At 40.9% G+C, this 22,148-nt stretch overlaps 1 protein-coding gene, 2 long non-coding RNA genes and 1 pseudogene across 5 annotated transcripts in view; 2 read left to right on the top strand and 2 right to left on the bottom strand.

The window, feature by feature from the left end:
* LOC126948015 (uncharacterized) overlaps nt 1-22,148 on the top strand; it is a 340,440-nt gene that overhangs the window by 73,657 nt on the left and 244,635 nt on the right. The window lies entirely within an intron of this gene.
* The window catches only part of LOC126948014 (uncharacterized), a 198,653-nt gene that overhangs the window by 127,695 nt on the left and 48,810 nt on the right, over nt 1-22,148 (bottom strand). The gene's annotated exons all lie outside the window — the stretch shown is intronic.
* The window catches only part of PIGX (phosphatidylinositol glycan anchor biosynthesis class X), a 34,462-nt gene that overhangs the window by 1,522 nt on the left and 10,792 nt on the right, over nt 1-22,148 (bottom strand). For all 3 annotated transcript variants that reach the window (XM_050779217.1, XM_050779218.1, XM_050779219.1), the window contains exons 2-5: nt 18,363-18,426; nt 12,906-13,047; nt 5,547-5,760; nt 2,278-2,378 (exon numbers count right to left, since the gene is read on the bottom strand). In XM_050779217.1, the coding sequence (XP_050635174.1) occupies nt 2,278-2,378; nt 5,547-5,760; nt 12,906-13,047; nt 18,363-18,426 (521 nt within the window). The remainder of the gene's footprint in view (nt 1-2,277; nt 2,379-5,546; nt 5,761-12,905; nt 13,048-18,362; nt 18,427-22,148) is intronic.
* On the top strand, nt 20,034-20,070 carry LOC126949491 (uncharacterized; annotated as a pseudogene).

The raw sequence follows: 22,148 nt of genomic DNA, 5'->3' as shown, positions 1-22,148 counted from the left end.
CAGAGGAAGACTCCGTCTCAAACAAATTAAATAAATAAATAAATATAGTAAAACAAAATGCATGTCATAAGGTGAGACCACTATTTCTTTGATTTTTAATTGGATCTTTTTCTTTCCTTTTTGTTTTAAATATCTTTCAGCCAGTGCTACACTACATGTAGTATTATTGGTTTGAATGACTTTTGAATCTAACATTTCGTTTAATGTTACAGAATCAGACTCAGTTCCCACAATAAGTTGCTAAATCTCATTAGTTCTGATTTTTCTGCTTTTTACATAAAGTATATTCTTTTAAGAAAAGCTATATCCCAGTGTCACCTCTGTAATCAATATAAACATTTACTTCCTCTTAACGTGTTTCAAATTAGAATACAGAATTCTCTCTAAATTGAAGATGTATAGGAAAAACATTAAAACAACAAAAAACTAAATTATCCTTTCATTCCCATTTGCCTTTCTCACCCCAGATAGCTTTTAAAACCTTGTTATTCACATATTGTGCAACTGAATGTGACCTTTGCTGTGACCAGCAACGCAAAAGTTCCTACATTCAACTCGGTTCTATTTGCTATTTGGTTTTGAAGATAAAGGAGTTCTGTGAAAAACACTGGGAAAGTTTACACTTATAATAAGTTTTACAAAACATTAAAATTTAGGTAACTTGGGAATACTTTTTGTTTTCTTTTTGTAAATACCTGAATTATGATTTTACACCCCCAAAAATACAAGTAACCAACCCAATCTGTAACAAAGTGCTATCTGAAAACCATCATTCAAAAAATGACATCTTCAACAAACCTTGGGATGGAATATCACCTTAGTAACGGCCACCTGGTTTTTCTGGTATATATAAAGATGAAATATATACGAAGTTGGCCGGGTGCGGTGGCTCACGCCCGTAATCCCAGCACTTTGGGAGGCTGAAGCGGGCAGATCACGAGGTCAGGAGTTTGAGACCAGCCTGGCCAACATAGTGAAACCCTGTCTCTACTAAAAATACAAAAATTAGCTGGGCGTGTTGGCGGGCACCTAGAGTCCCAGCTATTAGGGAGGCTGAGACAGGAGAATCACTGGAACCTGGGAGGCGGAGGTTGTGGTGAGCCAAGATTGCGCCACTGCACTCCAGCCTGGGCAACAGAGCAAGACTCCGTCTCGGGGAAAAAAAAAAAATATATATATATATATATATATATATATAAACTATATTTAAAGTGTTAAATTATGACCTCTTATGGCAAGCTACAGAATTTTAAAGACAACTGAGGTCAGATGCAGTGGCTTACGCCAGTAATCCCAGCACTTTGGGAAGCTAGGGGGATGAATCACCTGAGGTCAGGAGTTTGAGACCAGCCTGACCAACAAGGTGAAACCCCGTCTCAACCAAAAATACAAAAATTAGCCAGGCATGATGGCAGGCACCTGCAGTCCCAGCTACTTGGGAGGCTAAGACAGGAGAACTGCCTGAACCCAGGAGGCAGAGGTTGTGGTGAGCCGAGATTGCACCACTGCACTCCAGCCTGGGCGACAGAGCAAGACTCCGTCTCAAAAAAAAAATAAAGACAACTGAATTCAAAATGTTTTAATAGGGTCACCACTTACCTTGTAGCAATGCACTAAATCAATAAATCATAAACACTAAGCATACTCTTCATTGACATAATCAATCAAATGCAGGTCTCCAGATGTATTTTAGAGTTTGAGAAAAATTTCCAGGTACCATATGGCAATGGTAATCTACTTGAAAACAAATCTACACTGCATAAGATTGCAGAGTCATCCATCTTCCCAACTGTATGTTCAATGAAAGTTCCCCAACCAAAAACAGCAGTGCTTTGTAGTAACCCTTTGCTGTAAGACAAAACAGCTTCCTATATTAGAAAATGCTAATCCCAGCTGGGCACGGTGGCTCATACCTGTAATCCCAGCACTTTGGGAGACCAAGGTAGGCGGATCACCTAAGGTCAGGAGTTTGAGACCAGCCTGGCCAACAGGGTGAAACGCCGTCTCTACCAAAAATACAAAAATTAGCTGGATGTGGTGGTGTACGCCTGTAGTCCCAGCTACTTGGGAGGCTGAGGCAGGAGAATCACTTGAACCTGGTAGGCGGAGGTTGCAGTGAGCCGAGATTGTGCCACTGCACTCCAGCCTGGGCAACAGAGCGAGACTGTCTCAAAAAAAAAAAAAAAAGTGCTAATCTCTTAAATATGGCAGAAACATTACAGAAAGAGCTTTAAATGAGGCACATGATCTAAAAAACAACATAAAATATTAGCTTACTGATTTATACTTCATCTTGTTCCACTGGCAGATATCCTCGTTCTCCAAAGCACAAGGAGCCGCCACTTTTGAGTGAGCCCAGCATTTCAAAATTGGGAACTCTGAGAAAAGTTGTAGAAAACGATGTCAGAAAACCTGTATTTGGACTCAAAGCTAGGCTTGTATTAAACCTCAACAGATAGAAGTAGTCAAACATTTTAATACATTATGTATATGATCTGGACCCATCTATCACATTCTGTTATTTTAGCATTCTTTTTTTTTTTTTTTTTTTTTTTGAGACAAGGCTGGAGTGCAGTGGCACAATCTCGGCTCACTGCAAGTTCCGCCTCCTGGGTTCACGCCATTCTCCTGCCTCAGCCTCCCGAGTAGCTGGGACTACAGGTGCCTGCCACCACGCCCAACTAATTTTTTTATTATTATTAGTAGAGACGGAGTTTCACCATGTTAGCCAGGATGGTCTCAATCTCCTGACCTCGTGATCCACCCGCCTCAGCCTCCCAAAGTGCTGGGATTACAGGTGTGAGCCACTGCGCCTGGCCTTTTAGCATCCTTTTTTATGTGACTGCCTAAGAAATTAGAAAATTACAAAAGTATTGAAGTTGAACATGACTTCTTTTTTTTTTTTTTTTTTTTTTTTGAGACGGAGTCTCACTCTGTCACCCAGGCTGGAGTGCAGTGGTGCAATTTCAGCTCACTGCACCCTCCACCTCGCGATTCTCCTACCTCAGCCTCCAGAGTAGCTGGGATTACAGGTACCTGCCATCGCACCCAGCTAATTTTTGTATTTTTAGTAGAGATGGGGTTTCACCATCTTGGCTAGGATGGTCTTAAACTCGTAACCTCGTGATCCACCCACCTCGGCCTCCCAAAGTGCTGGGATTACAAGCGTGAGCCACCATGCCCGGCCGAACATGACTTCTTAACGAATCTTCATTGTACTCAAATTTGGGGCTGCTCTTAAAAATTTAATGTAAACTTCTTTTTGAAGCATCACTCAGAAAAGTAAACATATTGTAAGTGCAAAACTCGATAAATTTCCATATGAAACACACCCATAAAAGAGCATTCAGATAAAAAGACAGAATACCAGAATCCAGTTCTCTCAGGAGAGGAACTTTTCCAAACTTTATTTATGCTAAGAGGTACCTTTAATGGAAACAGAAAACAAGGTTGGATGAACAAAGCTAATATAACTGAACACTTTTAAATTTTCTCAACATGATAGGTACGATGGTAACAAATGTAGCATTAAAAACCTCCCATCTGTCGGTTTTTAGTAATAGTGCTATTAACCTTTTTTTTTTTTTTTTTTTTTTTTTGAGACAGTCTTGCTCTGTCTCCCAGGCTGGAATGCAGTGACACGATCTCAGCTCACTGAAACCTCTGCCTCCCGGGTTCAAGCGATTCCCGTGCCTCAGCCTCCCGAGTAGCTGGGATTACAGACACACACCACAACACCTGGCTAATTTTTATGTTTTTAGTAGAGATGGGGTTTCACCATGTTATCTAGGCTGGTTTCGAACTCCTGACCTCAACTGATCTGCCCGCCTCGGCCTCCCAAAGTGTTGGGATTGCAGGTGTGATACACTGTACCTGGCCTCAGTGCTACTAACTTTTATAAACATTCTAAATCAACCCAAATTTGAAGACACAAAGAACCGAAAACTGAAAGGAACTTCTTACACTAAAGAAAACATCTGGCCGGGTGCGGTGGCTCACGCCTGTAATCCCAGCACTTTGGGAGGCCAAGGTGGGCGGATCACGAGGTCAGGAGTTCGAGACCAGCCTGGCCAACACAGTGAAACCTCATCTCTACCAAAAATACAAAAATTAGCTGGGCGTGGTGGCACACACCTGTAGTCCCAGCTACTCAGGAGGCTGAGGCAGGAGAGGCGGAGATTGTGGTGAGCCAAGATCACGCCACTGCACTTCAGCCTGGGAAACAGAGCGAGACTCTGCCTCAAAAAAAAAAAAGGAAGAAAGAAAACGTTCTTGAGAAGACTGCAAAGGCTAGAGTGCACTGGTGCGATCCTGGCTCACTGCAACCTCCGCCTCCTGGGTTCAAGTGATTTTCCTTCCTCAGCCTCCCAAGTAGCTGGGATTACAGGCCCCTGCCACCATGCCCAGCTAATTTTTTGTATTTTTAGTAGAGATTAGTAGAGATGGGGTTTCACCATGTTGGTCAGGCAGGTCTCAAACTCCTAACCTCTGATCCACCCGCCTCAGCCTCCCAAAGTGCTGGGATTGTGAGCTACCTCGCCCAGCTAATTTTTCAATTTACCCAAATTCTCACATAAAAACAGAAACAACAATCATGCAGCAAAATAAAAAACTCACGGGCCGGGCGCGGTGGCTCAAGCCTGTAATCCCAGCACTTTGGGAGGCCGAGACGGGTGGATCACGAGGTCAGGAGATCGAGACTATAACTCACAGACAAAATTTACAACAAAACTAGGTGATAAAGTATCTTCCCAAACATCAAAATACATGCAAGTGGAAACAAAACATCAAAAGCCACAGAGTCCTGCAAGACTGGTACGAAGAAACAAAAAGCAACAGAGGGGCAATGTGGACCAAAGGCTGCAAAAATAAACACATGTACATGCCTACTAAGATTAAATGGCTACTGAGAAGAGAACACAGCACTACCTATAGTTTTGTCAAAGGAATCAAACCTGAATCTGATCATTCCTCTGGAGCCAGCTGCCAATTTCCAGTAAGTAAAGAAGTAGGAGGAACATGAGTACAATTAGCAAAACCCCAGCTACGACCAACTCTGCAGGTCAAATGGCCCAGGTTCTTTCAACAGTTCAGTTTGGAAGAAAGGAAAGGGATAGAGAGAAACCTGTAAATTAAGAGACTTGAGGGAAATAGTAGATTTTTATAAATGGACAAGACCTTAGTCTTGGTATAGTATCTTGGAATGCCCATCTGGATGATAAACATATAAAGAAACATAAGTAAGTATTTGAAAGTCAGGATGGTGAGTTAGTCGTAGAGGGAAGGAGACGACAGTTGGGGCAGCGGTGTCAAGGACAGGGATGGCAAATGCATGTTTCTTTTTAACTTTTTGATTGTAAAATAAAGCACACACATAAAAATCTACTCAAATACATAGTTTAGTGAATTATTATAAGGCAAATACCCTTCTAACTACCACTTAGGTCAAGAAATAGAACTTTGCCAGCCACCCTAGCAGAAGGAGAACTTGCCACCATACCTTTATTCTTATTTTCTGACCCTTAGAAAACACCTGCAGCCCTCACCTTGGTCACAAAACATCAACAAATCTGGGTGATTGACCACAATCGAGGTTTCTCCATCGTGACTGTGTGGCCGATGATAGCGGTAGTGCACAGGCAAAAAGGCTTGAAAACAGTCAACGCACTGTGAATCTTGTCTGGCATAAATGAGAACTTCAGATTCCTTGGACAAATAGTTAGGGGCCTCTATATCAAAATTTTCTGAAACCATCACTGCCTGTTCAAAAACAAAATAAATATTAATCAAGAAGAAATGAATGAGGAAGATTTTTTAAAAGTGAAAACCGGAAGACTATATTCAGACACACAGAGCAGTGTCAAGTTTGCCCCCTTTACAAACAATTTCCATTCCCCTTCCATCCTCAATTTTAAGGAGAGAAACAGAAGACAATTTATGGTTAATAAAAGTTTGCTTACTAAAAATAAACTGGGGGAATTATATTCTAGGGTACCAAATTTCCCCATAATAAAAATTATTCCTGTAATATTTTCTTATTAGTCTGTGTTTAGGTGACAAAACAGGTACCTAAGAACTGAGAAATTTTGTGAATATAGCATTATTCAATAAGCACAAAAACGATGACAAAGGGTAAAACCTGTATTGAGTTAAAATGACTGGTATCATTCTGACAATTTCCTGTTCTTCAGAAAAGCAAGTGAGGGCAGTGAGTATGAGCACTGCGGTCAGGAAGTCAAAGCAAAGGCCAGCACTCTTTCTAGAGAGGGTATAAAAAGTTAATGGAAAAAATAGTAAATGATTTCTTAAAATAATATGGTAAAAACTATTTTATAGAAAAGTATAGTATTCACCAAAAGTGAAAGTGTACACATGGCAGAAATTAGGCCTGAGTTATAACATGTATATTTATTTATTACACACATATATATATCCACGCATACATACATATTTATGTACACACACACATATATCCACATACACACACAGGCATTATACACATGACCTATGTGTACATGTATGGATGTACACACACACATAACTTCTCTTTAGATTGTCCATGCAAAACCTGGGCATAACTTAAAGAAACAAACAGCATTAACTCCTTCCCATCACATCAAGCATCCTAACTGTCCTCTGACAGTGACACCAAGTGCTATGTTTTCTTTTCATGTTGTTCCTTTTCAGTTAATCACAGCAGGAACAGAACTCCTTGGCAAAAGTCAAGGAATTGTATCATCTCATGAGTCATAGGGGACCTTAGAAGTAATAAAATTAAACCACTGTACCAACAAAGGTATTTTTCAGGTACACCGCCACTGCTTGAGTACTTCCAGTGACTGGAAGGAAGCTCATTATTATGAGTCATCACGATCTATCTACCGTTATAAGGTTATTTCTTTTTCATGAGTAGAAACTTTATGTACTAGCCTGTAACATTTATCAGTTGTTCTTGCTTACAATGTCTGCAATAAATTCATTCCTTATTCCACTAGGGATCCTTCAATCATCAGAAGGCAACCATAGCTGCTGCCACGAAGTCTTCTCCTGACAAGGGAAATGTTCACAGTTCTCCTGGGTTCTCATGACATGGTTTCCAAATCATTCCTCATATTAGCTGCCTTTGAAATACTCATAGAGTACAGTAGCAGTATTATCTTCTTTAGGCAAAACTTGCATTAGCTTTTTGGCAGCCTTATCTCACTATGCTTTATATGCACCTACTATCTTATTTTTTGAGACGGAGTCTCACTCTGTCACCCAGGCTGGAGTGCAGTGGCACAATCATGGTGCACTGCAGCCTTGATCTCCTGGGCTCAAGCGATTCTCCTGCCTTATCCTCCCAAAGAGCTGGGATAATAGGCATGAGCCACCGTACCTAGCCTCTTCTTTTTTCAAGACAAGATCTCACTCTGTCACCCTGGCTGGAGAGCAGTGGCGTGATCACAGCTCACTGAAGTCTCAACCATCCAGGCTCAAGCAACCCTTACACCTCAGCCTCCCAAGTAGCTGAGACTATAGACATACGCCACCATGCCCAGCTAATTTTTTGTATTTTTAGTAGAGATGAGGTTTCACCATGTTGGCCAGGCTGGTCTCGAACTCCTGACCTCATGATCCTCCCGCGTTGGCCTCCCAAAGTGTTGGGATTACAGGCGTGAGCCACCACGCCTGACAGTTAACTAATTTTTAAACTTTTTGGTAGAGATTCTCACTGCGTTGCCTGGGTTGGTTCAAACTCCTTGGCCTCAAGCAATCTTCCTACCTCGGTCTCCCAAAGTGCTTGGATTACAGGTATGAATGAGTCACTGAGCCCAGCCGTCTGTGATATTTCTGTCACACATCTTACTTTTACATATGGTATCAATGCTATGCTACATTGTTATTATTTTTGTCAATTATCTTGTAAAGAGATTGAAATAGTAAAAAAAAAAAAAAAAAAAAGGAAGTCTTACATATTTACCCTGTAGTTACCACCTGTCATCATCTTCGCTCCTCTGTGTGTAACATCTTTTTTTCTCTACTTTAAACATTTTCTTTATCATTGTTTTAAGCTATTTGATTATCATGTACCTTTATATAGTTTTCTTCATGTTCTTGTACTTCAGCATCTTTCATATTTGAGTTTATAGTTTTCATTACATTCAGAAAGTTTTCAGTCAAATTTTCTTCAAATATTTTTTCCATCTCTGCCTCTCACTTTACCCTTTGGGGACTCCAGTGACATGTAGGGCAAGCCACTTAGTTGTTACACAGTTCATTAATGCTCTGTTCACCTTGGAAATTTGTTTCTTATCTGTTTTACATTTTTGATAGTTTCTATTGCAGTATCTTCAAGTTCATTCATCTTTTCTTCTGCAATATTTGATCTGCCACTAACTCATTCAGTGTATTTTTCATCTCACACACTGCAGTCTTAATCTTTAGAAGTTCAATGCTGACTTTTAAAAATATCTTCCACGTTTCCAGTTAAATTCTGAACACATGGGATGCAGTTACAGTAACTGTTTTAATGGCCTGTTAATTCTTTTTTTTTTTAGACGGAGTTGCAGTTTCGCTCTTGTTGCCCAGGCTGGAGTACAATGGCGCGATCTCAACTCACTGCAACCTCCGCCTCCGGGATGCAAGTGATTCTCCTGCCTCGGCCGCCAAGTAGCTGGTGGTGCCCACCACCACGCCTGGCTAATTTTTTGTATTTTTAGGAGAGACGGGGTTTCTTTTTTTTTTTTTTTTTTTTTTTTTTTTGAGACGGAGTCTCGCTCTGTCGCCCAGGCTGGAGTGCAGTGGCCGGACCTCAGCTCACTGCAAGCTCCGCCTCCCGGGTTCCCGCCATTCTCCTGCCTCAGCCTCCCGAGTAGCTGGGACCACAGGCGCCCGCCACCTCGCCCGGCTAGTTTTTTGTATTTTTAGTAGAGACGGGGTTTCACCGTATTAGCCAGGATGGTCTCGATCTCCTGACCTCGTGATCCACCCGTCTCGGCCTCCCAAAGTGCTGGGATTACAGGCTTGAGCCACCGCGCCTGGCCAGAGACGGGGTTTCACCATGTTGGCCAGGCTGGTCTCGAACTCCTGACCTCAAGTGATCCACCTGCCTCAGCCTCCCAAAGTGCTGGGATTATAAGCGTGAACCACCAACCCCGGTCTATGGCCTGTTAATTCTAACATCTGGGGCAATTCTAGATTGGTTTTAACTGATTGATTCACCTCCTCATTATAGGTCATTTTTTTCCCCCACATCCTTGCTTAGCTGCTAATTTTTTATTAGAGTTAAGAAATTGCTGATTTGATCTTGCTGGATACGTCTGTATTCCTATACATATTCTTGAGCTTTGTTTGCAATGCAGATAGTTTACTTAGAAACAGTTTGATTTTTTTTTAAGGTTTTGCTTTTAAGATTTGTTATGCAGGACTAAAGCAACGTTCAGTTTGCGGCTAAGTATTCCCTGCTACTGAGTAAAAGTTCTCTGTTTATCCGTTGTTCAAGAAATTATAAGGCTTTTCTCAGTTTGGTTGTTGGGACGAGGTACTACTCCTGTCCCTGTGTGAGTGCAGTTACTCAACAGAGACACACTGTTACCGCTCATTTTGTTAGATGGTTCTTTCCCTGGCATCAGGTAGTTTCCTAACATATAAACACTGAAAAATACTCAGCTACATACTTGAAAGGAACTTTCTGTTATTTCTGGAGTTCTGCCTCCATGAAGTTCTCTCCTCTCTGGTACACTGTCTTGTGAATTCCAGTGACCTCTGTCTGCCCAGAATCTCAACTTTACCTCCTCAACTCAAAAAGTCCACTAGGCTCTGCTTGAGTTTCTCCTCCCTGCATTAAGCCTGAAAACATTCTCAAGGAAATAAGCTGGATGACAGCAGGGCTCACCTCACTTATTTCCCTTCTCTTGGATATCTCTGCCCTTCATTGCCTGATACCCAATGACTTTTCCCATTATTTCATATATTTTGTTTATTTCTTGCTTGTTTCAAGTAAGAGACTAAATCTGTTACCTGTTCTCCACTTGTCCACTTATTAAGCATAAGCCTTAATACTACATACTTTGAGTAAAACTTACGGTTTCAGAAAGTGTTTCCATTTTGACCTATAAAACAGCAATTTTATATGTTTCAATCTAATATTATACTGCTTTCAAAGAATCTAAGAGATTTTGATGAAAAAATACATTTAATAACCCTACCTAAAAAAGTGAAATGAGGTTTATTTGATCTGCCTTATCCTTGGTGAACCTACTTAAGGCTTGCATTTATTTTCAAATTATTCACAAACCATCACAAGCTCCTTACAAAGCATTTTGCTGGCACATCACTCATTTAGTTTGGGCCCACAGTTCCATTTGCTGCAGCCAAAAATTTTATTTCCTGGAGCAGAGTCAAGACATTAATCCAGGTATACAAGCATCAGTCAGTCCCTACATATAAGTTCCTTCTACCCAGTTACACTTATTATATAATAATACTTAGCATAACAAAGTTTTTCTGTACAAGGAATTGGGCCACAATCTCAACTAGGCAGAAGCAAGCAGCATCTAATATGTCAGGCATCAAATTCCATATATTTAAATGTCACAAATGTAACATCTATTTTTCTAGAAGTTTCCAAAATAAAGAAGTACCTACACTTACAAGGCTTATAATTAGGGATTAGAAGATTAGAAAGCAGAAAATCAAGACCAAGATAAACTTGTTAATCAATCTATAATGGCACTCTCTACCTGTACCCTTGTAACAGTCAACCTTCAAACATCCAAATCTCATCCCCATCCAAAGGTACGACTTTTTGGGTAATCCCCATCCAAAAAACTTCCATTTTCTTAGAACACAGTAAGTGATTTTATTAAGTAGATTTAAATATGATTCCAACCCATGTCCTTACAAGCCAAAAACTGTGTTGAAATTTGAAATCCATTATTTTAAATTTGAAAAGCCTCACTTAGAATTCATAATTCATTGAAGAAAAGAAATAAATGAGATCCTTCTGGCTGGTGGCTCACGCCTATAATCCCAGCACTTTGGGAGGCCAAGGCGAGCGGATCACCTGAGGTCGGGAGATCGAGATCAGCCAGGCCAACATGGTGAAACCCCCACTCTACTAAAAATACAAAAATTAGCCGGGCATGGTGGCATGCACCTGTAATCCTAGCTACTTGGGAGGCTGACGCAGGAGCACTCGAACCTGGGAGGCAGAGGTTGCAGTGAGCCGAGATTGTGCCAATACACTCCAGCCTAGGCAACAGAGACACTGTCTCAAAAAAAAAAAAAAAATTAATTAAATTTTAAAAAATGAGGTCCTTCCATAATTGTATGTGTATGTGAACTGTGATACATACACAAAAAACTGAGAACACACTTGGTGATTGGGGTTGACATAGGTAGAATGCTATCATTGCATACCTTTCTATATCTACTCAATGAACCCTTGAGAATGCAATTACTTATTCAAAAAAAATTAAAATACAATAAACGGGTAAAGAAACTGGCCTAAACCACGATTAGAAATAAACAAACTGCCATAATGAATAACTATAGGCCGGGCGCGGTGGCTCAAGCCTGTAATCCCAGCACTTTGGGAGGCCGAGGCGGGTGGATCACGAGGTCAGGAGATCGAGACTATCCTGGCTAACATGGTGAAACCCCGTCTCTACTAAAAATACAAAAAACTAGCCGGGTGTGGTGGCGGGCGCCTGTAGTCTCAGCTACTTGGGAGGCTAAGGCGGGAGAATGGCGTGAACCCGGGAGGCGGAGCTTGCAGTGAGCCGAGATCACGCCACTGCACTCCAGCCTGGGAGACACAGCGAGACTCCGTCTCAAAAAAAAAAAAAAAAAAAAAATGAATAACTATAGATGCATCTATTTTACAGTTTTAAAAATTATAAGTAGATTATAATCTTATCAACTAAGACAGTGTCTCCCAAAATTTCTTAACAGAAATCACCTGGGTTACATATACCTACTACGTACCCACAATACTTAAAAAAAAAAAAAGAAATCATCTGGGTTCTTCAAACCAGATTTTCGGGTCCAATCTAGACCTAATGAATCAGGATTTCCCAGGAAGGCAATAATCTGTACAAACGTGCCCCCAAGGAATTCTTATCAAAGTCAAGGAAACTCTTCTAACTAAGGGGTAAGATTTAGGCCCAGCAAGGGCAACAATATTGCAACCAGACAATCCTGGATCCATTTATTGGCTCTTCCATTTACCTATATGATTTTGGATAAGTTACTTGGCCTCGTTGTGCCTCAGTTTTTTTTGTTTGTTTGTTTTTTTGTTTTTTGAGACAAAATCTCATTCTGACGCCCAGGCTGGAATGCAATGATGCGACACTTACCCAGATGTTGGGGTATATGTCATTCTCATTAACAAAGTTACTGTTGAGGCACTATTTACTAATCATTAATTTTCTCAAGACATACACATACACACAGATAATTTTCTTAGTCACTGAGCTGTGAACCATCTTGCTAAAAAGCATTTAACTAGCTCAGTTTAGTTGGTTTATTCCTGACAAGAGTCACTCACTTGACAAAGACTATGTCCATTCTATCTCTAAAAATGTCACTTTACACACTTTAACAAAAAGACTATTTTTTTTTTTTTTTTTTTTTTTTTTTTTTTTTTTTTTTCTGAGACGGAGTCTATCTCTGGAGTACAAAAGCTCACCGCAAGCCCCACCTCCCTTTACGCCATTCTCCTGCCTCAGCCTCCCGAGTTTACACACCTCGCCCGGCTAATGAAAACCGTGTTAGCCAAACCTGCTATCTCCTTTTTCCGCCCGTTCGGTCCAAAACTATTACAGCTTGAGCCACCGCGCCCCGGCCCGAAACCTGCCTTAGTCCAAACTATAGCACCCCTAAATTAATTTCTCTCCCAAAAAATCCCCTAATCACTGTACCTCTGTTATGTTTCTCTCTCGTAATGAAGCCAACTCATATGGATCCACAAAAAGTCCTGCAGGAATGTCCTGTTTAATTAAGAGTCGGCAGGTCTGTAAGTCCTCAATGCTTTCTCCAAACTTCACTTTGATTAAAAGGTCTCTGTAAGACAAGTACATTTAAAGTAAATCTCTTCATTCAACTGTTAAATGAGATAACATAACACTGTATTCCTATTAGTGAAAACACTGTATTTCAAAATTCATTTTCCAAAAGTAGATTATAAAGTCAAATGAAGGCCGGGCGCGGTGGCTCAAGCCTGTAATCCCAGCACTTTGGGAGGCCGAGACGGGCGGATCACGAGTTCAGGAGATCGAGACCATCCTGGCTAACACGGTGAAACCCCGTCTCTACTAAAATACAAAAAAAATTAGCCGGGCGAGGTGGCGGGCGCCTGTACTCCCAGCTACTCGGGAGGCTGAGGCGGGAGAATGGCGTGAACCCGGGAGGCGGGGCTTGCAGTGAGCTGAGATCTGGCCATTGCACTCCAGCCTGGGCAACAGAGCTAGACTCCGTCTCAAAAAAATAAATAAATAAAAATAACATGTCAGAATCATCCATTAGATCTTTCATAATTCATGTCATAAGCCACTATAGCATTATTGTAAAAATAGACAAAGATCAATGGAAAGGAATGGAATCCAGTAACACTCACACAATTTTCAATAAAGGTACCAACGTAATTTAATGGGGAAAGGATAGTCTTTTCAACAAATGGTACTGAAACAACTGGATATTTACATAGAAAAAAATAGGCCACAAGGCAGGCATGGTGGTTCATGCCTATAATCCTAGCACTTTGGAAGGCTGAGGCAGGTGTACTGCCTGATCTCAGGAGTTCGAGACCAGCCTGGGTAACATGGCGAGACTCGGTCTCTACCAAAAATACAAAAATTAGCCGGGCATGGTGGCACATGCCTGTGGTCCAGCTACTCAGGAGGCTGAGGCAGGAGAATCTCTTGAGCCTGGGAGGTGGAGGGTGCAGTGAACCAAGATCATGGCCCTGTACTCCAGCCTGGGTGACAGAGCAAATCCCCATCTAAAAAAAAGAAAAAAGAAAAAAATAGGCTGGGGATGGTGGCTCATGCCTGTAATCCCAGCACTTTGGGAAGCTGATGCAGGAGGATTGTTTGAAGCCAGGAGTTTGAGACCAGCCTAAGCAGTATGGAGAGACCCGTCACTAAAAAAAATTTAAAAATTAGCCAGGCGTGGTGATGTGTGCCTATAGTCCCAACTATAAGGGAGGGTGTGGTAGGAGAATCTTTTGAGCCCAGGAGGTCAAGGCTGCAGTGAGCTCTGATAGCACCACTATGTTCCAGCTTGGGGGACAGAGACAAGACCCTATCTCAAAAAAAAAAAAAAAGAGAGAGAGAGAAGATATATTTTTTTAAAAAGCTAAATGCAACTTCAAGAGATGAAGAATATAATTTCTGAAATAAAAACTTACTCAGACGTAATTAAAAGCCATTAGATGCTGAAGAAGAAAAGACCAGTGACTTGGAGACAGAGCAACAGAAACTATCCACGCTGAAGCACAGAGAAGAAAAAAGACCAGGGAGAAAAAAAGAACAGCCTCCAAGGCCTTTAAACAATATCAAGTAGTCTAGTATACATATATTTGGAGTTCCTAAAATAGAGAAGAGAATGTAACAGAAAAAAAAATGAAGATATAATGGCTGAACACTTTCTGAATTTCATAAAAATTATAAGTCTACAAATCCAAGAAGCCCAACCAACTCCAAGCAGGATAAATACAAAGAAAATCACATCAAGGCATATTATTATCCAGTCAATGGGAAACAATCTTAAAAGTTATCAATAATTATGTAGAGATTAACAAAGATAAGAATAAGCTAGAAGATACTGGAGCAACTTATTTAAAGTAGTAAAAGAAAAGCGGCTGTCAATCTAGAATTTTATATCCAGGAGGAAAATCTTCCAAAAATAAAGGCAAAATAAAGATTCAGACAAACAAAACTAAGAGAATTTGTCACTGCAAGAAATGACAGATAGTAAATGATACTAGATAGAAACATAAATCTAGGCCGGGCGCGGTGGCTCAAGCCTGTAATCCCAACACTTTGGGAGGCCGAGGCGGGCGGATCACAAGGTCAGGAGATCGAGACCACAGTGAAACCCCGTCTCTACTAAAAATACAAAATATTAGCCGGGCGTGGTGGCGGCGCCTGTAGTCCCAGCTACTCGGGAGGCTGAGGCAGGAGAATGGCGTAAACCCGGGAGGCGGAGCTTGCAGTGAGCCGAGATCGCGCCACTGCCTCCAGCCTGGGGCACAGAGCAAGACTCCGTCTCAAAAAATAAATAAATAAATAAATAAATAAATAAATAAATAAATAAAATAAAAAATAAAAAAAGTTAAAATTGTCAATTTTATGTTATGGGTATTTTATCACAATTAAAATAAATAATGTAAAAAGTGACTGCTTAAAGAAAAACCAATAACAATATATTGTGGGGCTCATAACGCAAGTAAAAAATAAAGTAAAATATGTGATAACAACAGCATAGAAAAGAGAAGGAGATGAAACTGTCCTGATAAAACAGTATCTGTGACATGGAATAAAATTATTTGAAGGTAGACTGTGATAGGTAATGATTGCACATTGTAAACCCTAAAGCAGCAAATTAAAACCAGAGAGAGATGGCTAATTAGGCAACACTTGAGATAAAACAGAATGCTTAATAAATACTCAATGTATCCAAAATAAGGCAAGAAAAAAAGAAGACTAGATGCAACAAAGAGAAAAACAAATAGAAAAAAAAGTAGCTAGATATATTTAAACCAAACCAACCATATTAATATTTACATTAAAAATAAATGGTCTAATCACTCCAGTTAGAATGCAGAGACTGACAGATGGATAAAACAGCAACTCCTTTCACAGGCTCTTGGGATTTGGAAAGAAAAAAAAGGCCACCCTTAACTATATGCTATCTACAGAAAACACACTGACGATAAAGACGATACAAGTAAAAGGATAAAAAAGATATGCAAATATTAATAATAAATATGGGATGGCTATATTAATAGTAGAATAAGGAGACTCCAGAACAAGAAATATTGTCAGTCGTAAAGAAAGACATTACACAAAGATAAAGGGGTCAACTCATCCAGTTCATCAAGAACATATCAAGAGCATCAAGAACAATCCTAAATGTAGCATACACATCCAAAAACAGAGCTTCACATAGTCATTGTTAAATTCTATTAAACATTAAAGGAATAAATAATACCAATGCTACACAAGCAGAAACTAGAGAAGAAGAAAATGTTTCCCAATCAATAAGGCCAGCAATGCCCTGACAGCGAAACCAGAATAAGGCATCACAACAGAGTCATGGGCCAATAGCCTTCGTGAACATACAAGTGAAAATACCTAGCAAGTTATTAGCAAAACAAATCCAGATCTATTTCAAGAAGATAACATCGCATGACCAAGGAGTAGGTTCACTATTGGAAACATCAATGTACTTCATCATATTAACAGAATAAAATATAAGAATTGTATGATCCTCTCAAAACAGAGGAAGAAAAAGTATCTGACAAAATTTAACACCCAATCATGGGGAAAAAAAAAAAAAAACCTCTCAGGAAACCAGAAACTTAAGAGAAAGTCCTCAACTCATAAAAAGCTATCTACAAAAAACCTAACACAAATATACTTCATGGTGAAATAACTATACCCTTCCCCCTTTTTTTTTTTTTGAGACAGAGTCTCACTCTGTGCAGTGGCACAATCTCGGCTCACGGCAACCTCTGCCTCCCAGGTTCAAGTGATTCTCCTGCCTCAGCCTCCTGAGTAGCTGGGATTACAGGCGCCTGCCACCACACTTGGCTAATGTTTTGTATTTTTAGTAGAGATGGGGTTTCACCATGTTGGCCAGGTTGGTCTTGAACTCCCGATCTCGTGATCTGCCGGCCTCGGCCTCCCAAAGTGCTGGGATTACAGGTGTGAGCCACTGCACCCGGCATAAAAAAAATTTAAAAAAAAATAAATGAATCAGAATTTATATATCAAGTATCTGAGAATCATTTCAAAATAATCACCTTGAGAAGCTTCAGTTTGGGGAAGTTTTCTTGAGAAATGGTTTCCACACCCTTTTGCCAGACTTTTAAAGATCTTCAATATAGGCAAATATTCATCTTTTGAAGATAAGTTTCTGTTTTGGAAACAGCTTGGTCATTTAGAATCAACAGTAGTAAGAAATAGTGACTTAGAGTAGTGTATCATAGTACTTGAGATGGCTTTGAAGTATACTAGTACTAAATCTGAGTCAGAGCTCTATCACCCTAATTTCTACCAAATTATTTAAATTCTTTGAGCTCTACTTCCCTCATCTGAAAAATAAGAAAAAATCATCTATCTCATGCCATTGTGAAGATTAAATGGAATATTGTATATATAGACACTGGTTGTATATATAAAAATATACTGTATATGAGACAGTGTGTATAGGTTCTATATAAATACTATGCTATTTGAGGCCGGGTGCGGTGGCTCAAGCCTGTAATCCCAGCACTTTGGGAGGCCGAGACGGGTGGATCACGAGGTCAGGAGATCGAGACCATCCTGGCTAACACCGTGAAACCCTGTCTCTACTAAAAAATACAAAAAACTAGCCGGGCGAGGTGGCGCGCGCCTGTAGTCCCAGCTACTCGGGAGGCTGAGGCAGGAGAATGGCGGGAACCCGGGAGGCGGAGCTTGCAGTGAGCTGAGATCCGGCCACTGCACTCCAGCCTGGGCGACAGAGCGAGACTCCGTCTCAAAAAAAAAAAAAAAAAAACAAATACTATGCTATTTGATATAGGGTACTTAAGCATCTGAGGATTTTGGTGTCCTCGGGGGAGGTCCAGGAGGAACCAATCCCCTCAGATACCAAGGGACAATTGTACGTGGTAAACAATACATATTTGTTTTCTTCTTTGCTCCACTCAATTAATCATTATTTCAAAGTGTGAACCACATATGCCATCACTGAGTAACTGTGAGGAAGCAAGTGATTTTTCTCTTTTCTTTTTGAGACAGAGTCTTGCTCTGTTGCCCAGGATGGAGTACAGTGGCATGATTTCAGTTCACCACAACCTCCACCTCCTGGGTTCAAGCGATTCTCCTGCCTCAGCCTCCGGAGTAGCTGGGACTACAGGTGTGTGCACCACCATGCCCAACTAATTTTTGTATTTTTAGTAGAGACAGGGTTTCACTATGTTGGCCAGGCTGGTCTCGAACTCCTGACCTTGTGATCTGCCCACCTCCGCCTCCCAAAGTGTTGGGATTACAGATGAGAGCCACCGCATCCGGCCTGATTTTTCAACTTATACATATTTCAACCATCAATTTTTTGCTCTCAATTATATGAGACATTATTTTAATAGAAATAGAAATCAATGGGCAACTTACCTGTGGAAACCATCTTTCAAAACTTCTTGCCTCAAAATAATTTCAGAACACATGGCCCTTGTGCCTATAAGAGCCAAAAGATATTTTTAAAAAAAATAAAAGCACTGAATAAAATAATATTTAAGTAATTAGAAAAGAGTTATTTTAGTAGGCTTTACTTGCCTAGAAAATCTAACCAACCTAAAAAAAAACTTCTAAAATTTAAGCAATTTGAGATATATATACTTGCAATATAGCACTGTGGTTAAGAACAATGACTCTGAAGTTAGATTGCCTGATTTCAAATCCCAGTCTGCAACTTAATAGCCGTGTCAACTTTGGGCAAGATAGTTTATCTCTCTACTAGCTGTCATAAGAATTTAATATATATGTAGAAGCACTTAGAACAGCAGTAAGAATACATATTAAGTGTTCTATATAAGTGTTTGTTATTAATATTACTTTATTCAGGTGATCCCAAGATGCCAAAAAGGAACAGGACGGCTAAAGAGCCAGGAAATCTCCATTTTGGCCCTAGTTCACCGAAACTGTGTTATCAGATAGATACATACTGGCAACTTCTATACTCTAACATCCATGCCTACGAAACCAGGAAAATGGTACATTTATGCCTTGTGGAGATGCTGGAAGGTTTAAAAAAAAAAAAAAAAAGAAAGAAAGAAAGCTGGAGGCACTTAAAGCTTCAATGGGTTCCACTGTAAACTTAGAATAACCAGAAATCTCAGTACACTGACTTCATCCAGACTCCAGACATTCAAGCTGTTACTCAGAGACAGGTGTGCCAGCTTGCACCTGAGGTGGGAGGATTGCTTGAACCCACGGGATGGGGACTGCAGTGAGCTACGATTACACCACTGCACTCAAGCCTGGGTGACAGAGAGAGACCTTGTCTCTAAACACAAAAAAAGAAAACTATTACTCAATGTAAGCATCTTAAAACTCAAAATTCAGTTACTATTGACCAGCAACTCTGCCAGGCATTTGCTATGGAACTTTGTCCCATTTTAAAAGCTGTAAATCTGTGGGAAGAACATTTTAAAAACACACAAGCCTGGACAACATAGCAAGACTCCATCTCCATTAAGAAAAATACAAAAATTAGCTACTTAGGAGGCTTAGGTGGGAGGATGGCTTAAGGCCAGGAGGCAGAGGGAGGCTGCAGTGAGCAGAGACTGTACCACTTCACTCCAGCCTGGGTGACAAAGCCAGACCTTGTCTCAAAACAAAACAAAACCAAACCAACAAAACACACACACACACACAGAAAACTATATATTACTATATATTATTTGCATAATCCTGTTATTATCGTTGCATATTGCTGAATCCATTCGATGTATTTCTGAAAAGATATATTAAGAAAAACGATGCGAAGGTGAAACTATCTGAAGTAATGAGAAAAGAATAGAAAAAAATAACATTTTTAAAATAACATCTAACGTGCTAGAGATCCTCTACTTGATGCTTTCGTATGTGTTTTAACTTTCACAATCTATAGCAAAATAAGCAAAATTACTGCCATTTGTTTGCAGGAGGAAACTTGAACTTCTAAAGCATTAGTAAATGGCCCTGGGTCATACAACTAACTACCTGACCGAATAGAAGAAAGGTATGCCTGACTTTTAAAGCCTAAAATACTTCCACTTTCAACACTAAAATTGAAAGAGATTTTAGTGTTACAGCTCTTTTAGAATTTGTCTAGTTACATTTCACTGGAAAACCTCCAACCCTCAAAAAAGAAATTGTATTTGCTTTGGAGAAGCATATGATCTTTTCCCAAATAAACAAATCCCCAAATCCCATATGTATCTTATACTAATCCAGATTTTTATTTGTTCTTTTTTTATTTTTATTTATTTATTTATTTTTTTGAGACGGAGTCTCACTTTGTCGCCAGGCTGCAGTGCAGTGGCACGATCTCGGCTCACTGTAACCTCTGCCTCCCGGGTTCAAGTGATTCTCCTGCCTCAGCCTCCGGAGTAGCTGGGACTACGGGCACCCACCATCACGCCCAGCTAATTCTTGTATTTTTAGTAGAGATGGGGTTTCACCGTGTTAGCCAGGCTGGTCTCGATCTCTTGACCTGGTGATCTGCCCGCCTCGGCCTCCCAAATGCCAGGATTACAGGCGTGGGCAACAGCACCCAGCCAAGGCTCTACCTCTTAAAAAAAAAGAACAAAAAGCCCAGGCGTCGTGACTTATGCCTGCAATCCCAGCACTCTGGGAGGGCGAGGCGGACAGATCACAAGGTCAAGAGTTTGAGACCATGCTGGCCAACATGGTGAAACTCTGTCTTTACCAAAATACAAAAAATTAGCCAGGTGTGGTGGTGTGCACCTGTAGTCCCAGCTACTTGGAAGGCTGAGGCAGAAGAATCGCGTGAACCTGGGAGGTGGAGGTTGTAATGAGCCGATATCACGCCACCGCACTCCAGCCTGGTGACAGAGCGAGACTCCGTCTCAAAAAAAAAAAAAAAGAGAGACAGGGCCTTACTCTGTCACACAAGCTGGAGTGCAGTGGCATGATCACAGCTCACTGCAGCCTTGAACCTCTGGGCTCAAGCAATCCTCCTACGTCAGCCTCCCAAGTAGCTAGGATTACAGGCCCACGCCACCACACCTGGCTACTTTTACATTTTTTTGTAGAGACAGGGTCTTGCTATGTTTTCCGGGCTGGTCTTGAACTCTTGGCCTCAAGCAATCCTCCCACCTCAGCCTCCCAATGTGTTAGAATTTCAGGTGTGAGTCGCCGTACCCAGCACAAATCCAGATTTTTCTTCATCATGTTTAATTTTAACAGGGGTAGGGTGGGAAGTGAGGGCTACTATCCAACTATAAATTAAATTAGAAGAAAAATTATTAACAGGTTTAAATTCTATCGGTATGTACACCAGACAGCAGTTGATCACTGGGACCAGAGAAAGGCTAATTTACAAATAGTATAGCAAATACTAGAATATTATGACTTTAAAGGCAAAAGTACCACTTTTAAAAAGAATTTGTTGGATATGAATTTACCTTCAACATTTTTCCTCTTAAATATTACTTTGGTTGTGGTGAACTGGCTCTGGAAATTGACTTTTTTTTTTTTTTGAGACGGAGTCTCACTCTGTGGCCCAGGCTGGAGTGCAGTGGCCCGATCTCAGCTCACTGCAAGCTCCTTCTCCCGGGTTCACGCCATTCTCCTGCCTCAGCCTCCCGAGTAGCTGGGACTACAGGCGCCCGCCGCCTCGCCCGGCTAGTTTTTTGTATTTTTTAGTAGAGATGGGTTTTCACCGTGTTAGCCAGGATGGTCTCGATCTCCTGACCTCGTGATCCACCCGTCTCGGCCTCCCAAAGTGCTGGGATTACAGGCTTGAGCCACCGCACCCGGCCAATTGACTCCTTTTTACTTTTTTTCTTTTTGAGACAGAGTCTCCTTCTGTCACCCAGACTGGAGTGCAACGGCGCGATCTCAGCTCACTGCAACCTTGGTCTCCCTAGTTCAAGCGATTCTCCTGCCTTAGCCTCCCGAGTAGCTGGGATTACAGGCCCACGCCATCAGGCCCGGCTAATTTTGACCCCTTTTTAATTATAAAATGCCAATGCTGGAAGCCTCTAGAGATGACCAAATCCAACTGTTTAAAAATTCTTCTGGCCGGGCATGGTGGTTCACGCCTGTAATCCCGGCACTTTGGGAGGCTGAGGAGGGTGGACCACCTGAGGTCAGGAGTTCAAGACCAGCCTGACCAATATGGCAAAACCCCGTCTCTACTAAAAATACAAAAAATTAGCTGGGCATGGTGGC

This window comes from Macaca thibetana, chromosome 2, assembly GCF_024542745.1.
Source record: "Macaca thibetana thibetana isolate TM-01 chromosome 2, ASM2454274v1, whole genome shotgun sequence".
In the NCBI taxonomy this organism is placed as follows: Eukaryota; Metazoa; Chordata; class Mammalia; order Primates; family Cercopithecidae; genus Macaca; species Macaca thibetana.
Note: the sequence above shows the minus strand (reverse complement) of the source record. Positions and strands in the feature narration are given on the sequence as shown.